Source organism: Gymnodraco acuticeps, unplaced genomic scaffold (genome assembly GCF_902827175.1).
Source record: "Gymnodraco acuticeps unplaced genomic scaffold, fGymAcu1.1, whole genome shotgun sequence".
NCBI lineage: Eukaryota > Metazoa > Chordata > Actinopteri > Perciformes > Bathydraconidae > Gymnodraco > Gymnodraco acuticeps.
This window is the reverse complement of record NW_022990016.1, coordinates 1,260,601-1,273,504: the sequence shown is the minus strand read 5'-3', so window position 1 is coordinate 1,273,504 and position 12,904 is coordinate 1,260,601. Positions and strand designations below refer to the sequence as shown.

Genomic DNA, 12,904 nt, shown 5'->3' with positions numbered 1-12,904 from the left:
GGGTGGAGTAATGCAATCAGGAGTGACTACAGCTCGCAGGGCGCTCCTCGCTCAGTCTGCCCCAGACTCTGCACAGGCACACACTCTTCAGACAGGAAGGTAAGACTTTGTTCAACTGCTCCATCCATCCACTTGTCCATCTTTCCCTCCATCCATCCTCTCACTGGTCTTCACCCACCATGTCTTCCATTCCTCGGACACACAGCTGCTCCCTGTGCTCCACCTGTCTGCCTCCCCACCCACTTTCTCCCTCTTTTCCACCTGCACAGTACCTCCACTTTTTCACAGCCTCTTCTCACTCCCTACTTTCTATCCTCGTGTCAGAGACAGTCTGACTTCCAATCTTCTTAAACCATTTGTATCATCTTTCTCCCAAGCAAACACGAAACCCCTGTTATCATTTCAACCCTTCTTTCCTCCCTTTTCATCACACTTCAGCAAAACTGTGTTAGCAAAGGTGTCGGCTCCTCAATTTGTAGTATACACTTATGCTGACTGTTGCATTGCTTATTTTTTTTGTGGAATTTCTAGCATTTTCTGTAGAGAATCTTGCAGTTAAACTTTTCAAATGCACCAAAATATATAAATACAACAACTTGTTGATTTGAATTGTTTCTGTAAGTATCTCTCCATAGAAGAGGAATACTATACCCGTTACCTTTTTATTTTACAATTGCTGGAATGCATCTGTTGAACAGCAAACTATTAATTAAACTACATTTCCTTTCCTGGAGAACGGTAACTCAAGGTTTTAGCAGGAACATTGTCAATTAAGAGCTTAATTTGATTGAACATTTAATTCCATTATTCACTCACAAGGCTATTATTAGTGACTGTTGATTGTACTGAATTGTTTGGAGGAACAGAAAATGATGTGAGCTAGCTGTTTAAAGGTCAAAGTTGGAAAAGGTACTGGTTTATGATTTGATTTATTTCAATGGTTGGATAACATTGTTACAGAGACGTATGGATCCTTAAAAAATGTTGGAATTATGACAAAGATCATCACGGATATTAGGGCTTCCTGAGCCATATAAGGCACTGAAATGCATCTTTTTATAGCTTGATTCACAACTATTTCTTGCTAAATCTGGACAATAAACCACCAATCTGTGTCTTTAAGAGTTACAACTTTCTTGGCTGCACGGTGGTCAAACACTTGCCATCCATGAAGCCATCGCTCAGTTTGGCATTAAGCGATTTGAGAGACTCCCAGATGGGCAACATCAAAGAGACCCCCAAAGCTGGGAAACAGCTGCATTGCGTGTTTGAATAGTTGAAGGTTTTATTCGTGACAGTCGAGATTATCCTTTTTTTATTTTTAGGAGTCAGATAAATCCTTATATAAGCTAGGTGAGTCATGGTGGGAGCAGTAGACAATGAGGGAATGTGGGGAGGGGTTGAGAGTAACTGGGAGCAGAAAGGACAGGCAGATTATACGTCTCAACCTCGGCCAGATAAAGGATACCAACGTCTACAAATCACCCTGTGGGATCACTGAGGAGGGAATACACAGTGGTTACAAATAGATCCAGAAAGGGTGAGAAGCTCAGGCACAATGAAACAGCAAGATAACAGGAATAACATCAGAGGAAACAGAGGAGAGCAGCCCCATGTATAACAGGAAAGAAAAAACATACAAGAGTGGTCACAAGAAATGGGAAATAAAGTTTGGTTTTCATTTTTTTCTCAATACATTTGAATTGTTTTATTCTTTTTTCTAGCCTTCCTATTTTGTCAAAGCCTTTCCAAGTACATTATACGTTTCATATCTTCAAAATGCTTTGGGTTGCATGTACACTGGACAGCTTTACTCCTGCTTGTTTCTTCTCTCTACCGCTCATACTGCATACACACTCAAATATATAGCTTACAATATCCTCAGTCCACAGAGAGTAAGAGAATTTAGACACAGGTGGGATAACCAGGGGGCTGCCCGCAAACAGCTGCAGATTGAGAGTAGCCGTTAGTACAAGTGGCAAGTGCTCACACCACACACACACACACACACACACACACACACACACACACACACACACACACACACACACACACACACACACCACACACACACACACACACACACACACACACACACACACACAACACACACACACACACACACACACACACACACACACACACACCACACACACACCACACACACACACACACACACACACACACACACACACACCCACACACACACACACACACACACACACACACACACACACACACACACACACACACACACACACACACACACACACGATGACAAGGGACACAGTGATCTGGTGCTGACAGCTGGACGTGAGGTGATGGATGGGTCAGTGTACAACAGCATGGTGAGCGGCGGTATGCAAAGGGGGCCACAGTTGACTGTCTCTAAGCAGGCCTGATAGGGGTTATTTATACCCTCCTCATCTGTCACCTTCTCGTTCTGACAACGAGAGGAAAATGAAAGACGGCTTAGAGATATAAGGGAGGAAAATGGAAGGAACAAAACTAGTAGTCTTGGAAAATGTGAAATTCATGATGTACGACAAATTGCTTTCTGCTGAGTGTCAGTGCCACTGCAATTATGTATTTAAAGGGAATCGGCAAATCATAAAACTGTCTGAAAACCTTAATGTTGTTTGTAGAATAGGCTGTGGAAAATCATCTCATTGAAGCTGTTCCAAATGCTGAATGAACCAGATGGGTCACATGCTTTTGACAGAATACTTCCTCTCTTCTCAGTATCTGTTGCTTTGTGTGTTCCTCTCTCTCAGGTGAGTGACTCCGGTTCAAAATGACCGAGCGCTACGACTGCCACTACTGCAAGGAATCCCTGTTTGGGAAGAAGTATGTTCTGAGAGAGGAGAATCCTTACTGTGTGAAATGTTACGAGAGCCTGTACTCCAACACCTGCGAGGAGTGCAAGAAGCCCATTGGCTGCAACACCAGGGTAAGAGATGTCACAAAATACACTTTATATACGAGCCACAACAACACGCGCTTTCTGTTTAATTCTGTCCTTAAAACCATCAAAGCAGGCTGTTTCTAACTATCTGTCTGATGTTCTCGCAGGATCTGTCGTACAAGGACCGCCACTGGCACGAGGAGTGTTTCATGTGCTTCCAGTGCAAGCGCTCGCTGGTGGATAAGCCTTTCTCCACCAAGGATGAAAAGCTCCTGTGCACCGAGTGCTACTCCAATGAATATTCCTCCAAGTGCCACCAGTGCAAGAAAACCATCATGCCAGGTAGGAAGACAGAAAAAGTGCCACATATTAAAGTGTAACCACAGGTAGTAGACGCAACACGTAGGAAAATCCAATTTCTGATATGAAACAAGCACAAACTCAAAATTGCATGTGCAACGACTAGACACTTGCATCTCTAGGGAGTCCACAACAAAGGGTTCAAGAGTTATAAAAAGGGGGCGTGTCTTAATTGTAGGTTGCAAATGAAAAATGATCAATGCTGATTGCAATGATGCCTTAATATATAACAGATTGGCCATGGTACGACTAGATGATATGCCCCTATTTATCTCACCACCACAAACTGATTTAGACAATTTGGAATCAACACAAAACTTCACAAACACATATTTCAGCATTTTAGGAAAAAACTGATTCCACCAGAGGGTTGGGAAATGTTTGTGGATCAACTTAACAACTGAGCTATAGAGCAAAAACAGTCAAGGTATATCTTTGAGCGTCAGAAAGAGAAGAGTCTGTGAATGCTTTGCACATGACCGCCTTAAATATAAAGGCTCCTAAATGTTTCCGTTATGTTTGACCTATATGTAACAAATGAGTGTAACTTTGTTAGGTGACATGTGCAGAGCAATTGTTATATCAGTCTTGGACCTAGTCATAGTAACTAGGTATGTTATTGAATTACAGTTTCTAGAGAATCGTCTATTTGCTAATTATTACGTTAAGTGAGCCAAGCTCAGAGGAAATGCAAAGAGGCTACATTTAGATATAATGCAGTTAAGTGTTAGTTAATGTAAGGAAGAAATGTATGTGCAAACAGTTAAGTCTTTGTTAATTGGATAATTCATATCCTGCAAGACTCCTAAAGACGTCATGAGATGATGACCTTTTGACATCTGGAACATGTTCAAGTTTAGGAGACCTGACAATGTGTGTGCGTTAAACATGTTTAGGGAACGTGTTCGTGTGTCATTTAGAAAACGTATATCTGCCCTGTGTTTTCTTGTATTCGTGGGAGCTGTATGATTGCTTGAGGGCAGGTCATGTTTCCCCATTGTTGTTTGGTGGTGCGCAACTAAATAATAATGATTAATCTCAACTATTTCTGTGTTTGTGTTTTATTGATTCCTCTCGGTTTCATTCTTTCCTGTTGTGAGAGTTGATTTGCCACAACACAATCAGTCAGGACACGTCTGTCTGAGCACCATGGGAATATACTGTCCCCATTGTTTTAGGCTAAGTTTCTGATGCTTTCTTTTGGTTGTCTTTGCATCCTTTCACTAACTCCTTCACTGTTGTGTTTCTCTGAAGGCTCCAGGAAGATGGAGCACAAGGGGAACAGCTGGCATGAGACCTGTTTCACCTGCCAGAGATGCCAGCAGCCCATTGGCACCAAGAGCTTCATCCCTAAGGACAACAGTAACTTCTGTGTGCCCTGCTACGAGAAGCAGTTCGCCATGCAATGTGTGCACTGCAAGAAGGTAGGAACCAAGTCCTCAATTCTCCATCTAAACTCAAGGAGCAATGATTCCACTTGTATGTGTAACAATATGACACGCTTGTTCCCTCTCATCAGCCGATCACCACTGGCGGTGTGACCTACCGTGACCAGCCCTGGCACAAGGACTGCTTCCTGTGCACCAGCTGCAAGCAGCAGCTGTCTGGCCAGAGGTTTACCTCCAGGGATGACTTCGCTTATTGTCTCAACTGCTTCTGCAACCTCTATGCCAAGAAGTGTGCCTCCTGCACCACCCCTATTAGCGGTAATCACAATTTATATCATTATGCATGGGTCTCCTTGAATCTAAAAAGGAGTGTTTTATTAAATACTTAAATGCGTGGACTTGTTCCTATCCTTTCAGGCCTCGGAGGCAGCAAGTACATTTCCTTTGAGGAGCGCCAGTGGCACAACGACTGCTTCAACTGTAAGGCGTGCTCCGTGTCTCTGGTTGGCCGTGGCTTCCTCACCGAGCGAGATGACATCCTGTGCCCAGAGTGCGGCAAGGACATCTAAATCAGTCTGAAGGAGAGGAGCACATCCAACTGGTGATAGAGGAATGACAGAGATACAATATATACCTATATCAGAGCACACCGCATAGCATCTTTAAAACCTAGCATTACTATGAATTGTTACATGCCACGAAGTACAAACTGCTAACAGCCTTATTTGGATTTAGAAAGTTTATTTATGTTAAATGTTAACTCTAAGAAAAGTTATCACAAATAAAATAAGTGTTGGCATTAATGTGAAGACCTTTGCTTATTGAATATGAAACAGCAACCAGTTTGCAGATAGACACTGAATAAAGCATTTTGAAATAAATCTACAATAATTATATAGCCTATCCGCTTTGACGTGTTAATTATTATTGCTTTGTGCATGGACTAGCTTGATGTGAATGAGTTGTGCTTTTACCAATTAAATATATTAAAGTGTGTCTTTACTCTGATTACTGCCCACTGTAGCAGTGCACGAAACCACATGTATTTCACACAAACAAGGGTTTATTTAGGCAACTCTTTTAATACAAAACCTATGCAAGATTGGCGAGTCTTAGACGTCTTAAAAGGAATTTAATATTTTTTACAACAAGGTTAGTTTAAGAGTAAGTTAAGTATTGTATATGTTATCATACCGGCATATCAGACATGAGTCACAAAGCTGCAGAGTTTCTATTATTAGAATCAAGAAAATATTCATTGTATCGAGACATTTATTTTAAAAACCGTTAGTACAAACATGACACTTTTTGACGATGGACTAAAAATGCTGTGTGACTCTTGTATCTACAATTCTAAATAAATATACTTCAAAAAGACAATATTGCTGCTTAAATCCATATTCCTTTCTTTTGTTGAATTATTAAAACATGATATTGAAACATGTGAACATTTCTTAGCAGCGGATTACTATTGAGACGATTAGAAAATTATTTTACCTCCGATGTTAAAGGTGGGGTAGGTACGTTTGAGAAACCGGTTCGAGATACACTTTTTGTTATATTCCATGGAATGCTCTTAACATCCCGATAGCAATGAATATCTGAAGTGCTTCGACAAAAAATCCATGAAAATATATCATCTGTGGAAGCCGTAATACTGTAAAAAGTACAACGGCAATCCAATCCGTTTAGCCGGGCCGGCTAAACGGATTGGATTGCCGCCCTGTCTGTCAGCCTTCCATCTCGCATTGCAGCAGTACTTCAACGACTCGCCAGCAACAGGCGGCCCCTTTCACCAGTCTGCTGACGTCATGTGCGTGCATGTGTGTTGGAGGAGGTGCTCTGTGAGGAAGTCTGAAGGAAGGGGCGGATTCTTTTCGGCTGTGTACTTTCAAATTTGAGTGCACTCGAGCCGGTTTCTGAAACTTACCTACCCCACCTTTAAGTGCAACATATGTACAATACCACACTAGAGTAAAAACCCTGAACAACTTGTATTACAGCACTGAGATTTAAATAAAGCCAAACATGATTGGAGAGGCGCTCATTGAGAAGAAATACATCACAGTTTTTTCCCCAGTTCCAGTTAAGATGGCAACAGACATGTTTTTGCTTTCCCTTATCATAATGATAAGTAAATGTTAAATTTGTATAGAGTAATGACTCCATCAGTGTGATAGTTTCTCTAAAAGCCCTTTCTGTCTGCCACCAAGTGCCATCCAATCAAAATAAAGGCCAATTTACAGCTAAAACAAAGATCTTCAACTATTGGGCAAAGAACAGGAAAAGTTTGCTAACTCCAGTTACCAAATAGTAACAATGGTAGATGTTTGCAGTTACTATCCGCAGCAGTGTAGAAGTTGACGGTGAAACAACCAAAGTTACCGGGTAAATCTAAATGCAGAGAAGCCCTCTTGTACTATCTAGCACTAGCTTAGGATGACGGCAAACACTGATCTGCATATTGGTTGTTAGGCTGTTGGCAGAAGTACGTGCACTTCGATTACTCCGAGCAACATTGGGAGTTCATTCAAACAGAACTTATTGGAATATAGGTCTTGATTTCTACCTAATGGTCTTCATAAGTTGCTAAATGTGTCGATAGTAGTAGGATACGGAAAGCAATCCAGTAGTCTTTGCGACAGCACAACCACAACACTATAGTTTAACTTGCCGGATGTGGACTGTGTGTTGTATGTAATTCATAGGGCATCAATTCTCTCTTCTGTTATCTTGTATTTTGCAAGAGCACCAACGCTGCATCAGATGGTTTACAATGATAACTGGTGCAAGCAAACATTTCTAAATAGTTGTGGTGATCAAATTCAACTCATTACACACTCATGTTTACCCCTTTCAAAGCAGTACTGGAAGCTTTCTGATCAAAACCAAATCTCTAAACTAAATAACAACAACTATAACTTCCATGAATGTTATTTCAGAAAACAAAAGTCATGTTACTTGTGTTGTCCTCTAGAAGGTCTTCAATTGATGGACTTGATGAGAGTTGCTGATAACGGATGGTAAGAGCACTTGAGGTTGTGGAAAGCAACGAGGAAACGTTTGACATCAGAAGCTGGAGGGTCTTCAGAGCACCGGCCTACCTGTTAGCTCTCAGACTGAAAGCTGTGACACATGAAGGGCAAAGAGGATTTTCACTCCGTTTGTGATTAGTGGGATGACTGTGACGGGAGAGCACAGATACTGGACCACAGCATTTGTTGGGAGGAGAGCGGTCTGTCCCGCAGAGTGTGAGCTCCCATCAGGTCTGTGGTAACAGGGGTCAGAGGTCAGGGCCACGTCACATGGCTGATCTTTTTCTTCGATTCTGGAGAATGCATTCCACCCTGAAGAGATTGAAGATTAGACAACTGGCATTACAAGAAGCAATGACAAAACATCAATATAACATCGATCAATGGGTTACTATCCAATAGTATACAATATCAATTACATTTGTAGATTAAAAAAAAGGGAGCGTCTATTTGCACCGGGGGGAAAATGGACACACGGCAGCTATTCAGCTATTTACACCCACCCAACAATAGCATTGTTAGCTACGTGGGTGTAAATAGCATCTGCCTTAAAATAATGTGCACATTAGTTTCTTAGCATAGACTGCAATTATTTGTGACCTGCTCTATAGAAGTCGCATTGACCCAAAGACACGTTTTGAGTTATATACACTGTTGGAAAGAGGAGATTCCTAGCGTTCTAATGATATCAGGATTGTTGTTGTACTCCAAATATTAAGCAAAATATGTCACATGATATAATGACTGTCACCGAGTCATCATTTTGAGAGAAAGGCCTTTAAGGTTTTCTCTTCTCTGGAATCCATCGATCTGATTGGTTATTAGCAGCAAATGATCAAAATACTACCGAGGGAGAATATTTTAGTTTGGATTACTGGTCTGGGGAAGCTCGCGAGTGTGTGTGTGTGTGTGTGTGTTTGTGTATTTTTGCGTTTGTGTTTGTTTCCCGGGGAAAACACTCAGGAGAAACACCGGCTGTTGTTATGCCTGCTGTGACGTCAAGTTACTCCGTTCTCCGCTTGTAATTATGCCGTCACAAGCTTCAAAGTTGTATTTATCATCTGAATTTGCCGAAACAAGTTTAATATTCTGAAAGCCAAGACTTTGTTTATTTGAAATCAGATGAAAACAAACTGTAACGGACCCTGCCGTGTTATCTATGATTACTCTACGCTTACATTCATAATGTCAGCCGGAGGGAGGCGCTGCAGAAGAGCAGAGTGGCGAGTGAGAGGTGTCATCTTCCCTTTACAAGCTTCAGACATGTATTTATCGTGTAATTTTGGAAATAAAAGTTTCATATTCTGAAAGCCAAGACTTTGTTTGTTTAAAATCAAACAAAACACCCGAACCCGAAAAACTATTTTTTTACACAAATCCAGGTTTATTTTGAAATGAGCCGTTGCGACCTCCGACTGATTTCGACAGAGCGGGTCACATTGAGCTTCAATTACTTTATTTCTTACAGTTTTTGGCCAAATTATTTGATCTCATTTGTCAATTTGTTGCAACTTTAAGAACATCATTGCGTTTTTCGTGTTGCTATGTTATGGGTCTACGTTTATGTTCATTTATACATACTATATTGTCTTTTCAATATATTGCATATCAAAAATTGCCTATTTTGTGAAAGTAAAAACAGTAACTCTGCATGAGATGACTGAACCTGGTTCCTACCGTGCTGTTTGCCTCCCGTTTGAGATGTGCTGTGTCAGTGCTGCAAAGACTGGATGATGAAGAGGAAGAGGAGGATGTGCTTCCTGATATCTTGCGGACGGGGTTGGACAGGTTCACAGCAGGAGGAGGTTTTAACCTGTCAGAGACTCCCGGTGACACGGCGGTTCCCTCTGGTTTCTTTACTTTCAGAGGGCCAGAGTGAGAGGAAGTGCCATCAAACACGATCAGAGGCCGTTTCCTGCTGTGGTCGTTACTGGAACTGGAAATGTAAAAACAACAATGAAAACAAAAAAGATCCATCAATCATTTGATCAGTTTCACAGTAAGGGTTTTGCAGCAGGTGTACAGGGAGACGTGTGTCTCACACTCAGATTATTCTCTTGCTTCTGCTGTGGTATTTTGTTGACTCACCGAGCGATGGTGGAACTAAGGCTGCAGCCACACGAGGACAAAAACGGCTGTTTGCGTTACTGTTTAGTGTCATATAGACCATTCGGCCACACGAGGACGACCGCATACGGCACTAAACGACTGAGGAAACGATAACGGGTCCCAAGGTGGATAGAACGGCATACGCAACGCTCTGGGGGGTCCAACAGCTCCGTGTGTGCGCCCTATACGATCATTTTCTGATAATGATTGCGCAATAGCCCCGCCTCTGCTGCTCACCTCCGCGTACCCCGCGCCATTGCTGATGTGTTTCGCCACCAACAACAACAATGGCGGATCGCAGAGTTGCTATCGTGCTCCGGACGCTACTGACCATGCTACAGTTCTTTGTGCAACATCTACAGCAGACTTACACATCCGGGGGGGATCTTACTCGCTGCTTTTGTGGATATGTACTGCAGCGATCATTTTCTGATAATGATGAGGCAATAGCCCCGCCTCTCCCCACCTCTGCTGCTCACCCCCGGGTCAAAGTAAACTGCACACTGAATTCAGATTATTTATCTTTCTCTCGATATGGACATAAACGCGAGTGAAGTCTAATCTGACAGGACGGAGACACCTCTCAAACTACCTAAACTAGTTATAAATATGTTTATTTTTTCTGTCGGCTGGGTCACTCATTACTGGATCAGCTGCTGCATGAGACAGTCACTGACGCTAGAGTCGTTATTCATTTGTTTTAAAGCTCAATAAATAACAAAGAAGACCTTTGACCGGCACTTTTATAATTTTGTCGGAAGGTTTAAACTTTAATACACATTGACTGGCAAAAAACTCTGCCCGGTTCCCTCGGCCCCCACCGCGGAGAATAAACAGAAGGGCAACCATGACAACAATGCTTCTTCGCTGCTTTTGTGGAGGAAGTTACAGCGCCACGTACAGGCTCCTGCATATGTACTGCAGCTTCTCCAGCGGTTGGAGCTAAACGGAGCGGTCTCGTGTGGACAGACACTATCCGGATAACTATTGCGTGTGGACGGAAGCTTGTTTGCGATTGCGTTTGCGTTAATCCTATGCGTTTAGCCGTTTTCGTCCTCGTGTGGCCGGGGTCTAAGATGAATTAATGCCAGTTTAAAGTTCTGCACTTAACATGGCAATAACTATGATGCTTTGTGAGGTCAAACAACGCACCTGTGTTCTATGTCACTGGAATTACTACAATTCCGCATTGATTGGCTCACATTATATGGAAATTATTGAAAAATACAAGACCTTTCAATGTAAAAACTGCAGATTTTGTCCAGTGTAGTAAAAATAATGCTCGATTGACATGGAGCCGCATGACTTTTACATACAAACTGATTTTAAATGCAGGACTTTTACTTGTAACGGAGTAGGTTTACACTTTAGTATAGCTAGTTTTACTCAAGTCCACAATCTGAGTACTTCTTCCACCACTGATTTATTGATATCTAGAGACACACATGGATCAGCGGTGCCTCTCTGACCTGTGCCCGGCTGAGGACTGCCTCCCTCGGCTCTTCTCCATCCTCCTCCCCCAGCGGCTGTGCGGTAGTCTCCTCTGCGGCAGCGGGATGACATGCTGCAGGTAAAGCTCTGTGAGCCGGTCCCGACTATCACAGCCTCTGGTGCTGACGTTTTTCTGATTCAGAAAGAAATCACTGTTAGCTCAGCTCATTCAAACTGCTGCTGATGAAACACACAGTTAGCCGGTATGCTAACATGAGGGTGTATTTCCTTAACCTACACATTCAATGACACTTTACACGTTTCTCTATAAACGTTAGCTCACCCCACACAAGACAAGCTGCAAAAACTCTTGGGACATCAGCTCAGGGTGCAGTAATAGATCCACATCCGAGGAGCTGGCTGTCTTTCCATCTTGTTCCGTGTAAGCCGCCATGCTGGATGCGTCACTTTTCCCGGCATGCACCGGTTTATAACAACACGGTATCTAATTCACTCTTCCATGCTATTTCAAAAGAAAATGATATAAAAAAAAGACATATTCTGTAAGAAAATACATAATATATAATGTAACAAAGACAAATAAGATGTAAAAAAACAAACATATATGATGGAAAAAATACCTATCGTGTACAAAAAGACATATATGCACTAGGGAGATTTAAAATGTATATTTACAATTCTTGTAATCTGTGTAATTAACACAAAGACACAATATCTCATGTTTCAGTGTTTGTGCAACTTCAGGAGGAGGACATTTTAATAAACTTTCAAGGTGATGCATTTGATACAAATATTGTTTTTTCTTTATTCAACTAATTTTATGTTGGAGAAATGTCGCATTTACAAGAATAAATTGAATCACTCTATACCACACAATTACAACAATATGACAGCACTATTACAAAATATAAAAAACAAAGAAGGCAATCCAAACCAAATCTGCATATCCCTTTTTTTCACAAGGGATGCAAACTGCATTCTCCTCGGTGAAGCTTCTGTGTTACTTTGCCAAATCTTTCCAGTCCTATTTGTCGTGTTGGGAAGTGTGTTTCACAGCTTCACATCAATGTACCTGAGCTTTTTGGTTGTGGACCAACAAACAAACCAAAACCAAAAGGTCCCAGAGCGAGAGCCAGGCATATAAAGGAATGAGTTAAAAATAATCAATGGTTTGCCTTTCAAATGGCTGGATGATTGGAGGGACAAACTGACCGACAACATGTCAGGAACTACTGCAGCATTGGAGGAGTTGTCACGTCCTCGGATTAGAAAGTTAGGGACGTAATTGATTGAGTTAGGGATAGTAATGTGATGTAAAGGCAACCATGAGGCCTTCATTTGTTGTCATGAGTTGGCACATTAGTAAAGATATTAGGGCATAATCACATTTTTTACTGATTGCATTGACTCTTTTTCAGTGTGTATACAGTTAATGGTAATGTTTGAATGTAAACAGGCCCGGACTGGCCATCGGGAGGACCGGGAGGTTTCCCGATGGCCTGGCCTGTTAAGTGGCCTGCTGGCCTGAGGATTTTTTTTTAAATGTATGTATTGTGAACGCAACGCTGCGCAAATGTGGGTCTGACTCTGCCTCACAGAGGGTGACTGGCTGTATACATAATGTGGCCTGCCGACATGGCCACTTTCATACAGAT

At 42.0% G+C, this 12,904-nt stretch overlaps 2 protein-coding genes across 2 annotated transcripts; one reads left to right on the top strand and one right to left on the bottom strand.

The window, feature by feature from the left end:
• Positions 1–6,033, top strand: fhl2a (four and a half LIM domains 2a). The gene is made up of 6 exons (XM_034213823.1): positions 1–99; positions 2,775–2,950; positions 3,073–3,247; positions 4,520–4,689; positions 4,785–4,971; positions 5,071–6,033. Exons 2-6 carry the CDS (start codon positions 2,795–2,797, stop codon positions 5,220–5,222), a joined length of 840 nt encoding a protein of 279 aa, XP_034069714.1. The 5' UTR covers positions 1–99; positions 2,775–2,794; the 3' UTR covers positions 5,223–6,033.
• A 357-nt stretch (positions 6,034–6,390) lies between these two features.
• On the bottom strand, positions 6,391–11,726 carry cunh2orf49 (chromosome unknown C2orf49 homolog). Its single transcript, XM_034213684.1, has 4 exons — positions 11,572–11,726; positions 11,267–11,421; positions 9,366–9,624; positions 6,391–8,000 (listed from the first exon to the last, which is right to left on the bottom strand). Exons 1-4 carry the CDS (start codon positions 11,680–11,682, stop codon positions 7,944–7,946), a joined length of 582 nt encoding a protein of 193 aa, XP_034069575.1. The 5' UTR covers positions 11,683–11,726; the 3' UTR covers positions 6,391–7,943.
• Between the last annotated feature and the right edge of the window lie 1,178 nt (positions 11,727–12,904).

Coding starts and splice junctions, on each gene's coding strand:
- fhl2a (XM_034213823.1), top strand. CDS start 2,795: ATGACCGAGCGCTACGACTGCCACTACTGCAAGGAATCCCTGTTTGGG. Junction 3,248..4,519: donor CAAGAAAACCATCATGCCAG/GTAGGAAGACAG, acceptor GTTTCTCTGAAG/GCTCCAGGAAGATGGAGCAC. Junction 4,690..4,784: donor AATGTGTGCACTGCAAGAAG/GTAGGAACCAAG, acceptor CCCTCTCATCAG/CCGATCACCACTGGCGGTGT.
- cunh2orf49 (XM_034213684.1), bottom strand. CDS start 11,682: ATGGCGGCTTACACGGAACAAGATGGAAAGACAGCCAGCTCCTCGGAT. Junction 9,625..11,266: donor CAGTCCTCAGCCGGGCACAG/GTCAGAGAGGCA, acceptor TTACATTTCCAG/TTCCAGTAACGACCACAGCA. Junction 8,001..9,365: donor AACGGGAGGCAAACAGCACG/GTAGGAACCAGG, acceptor CAATCTCTTCAG/GGTGGAATGCATTCTCCAGA.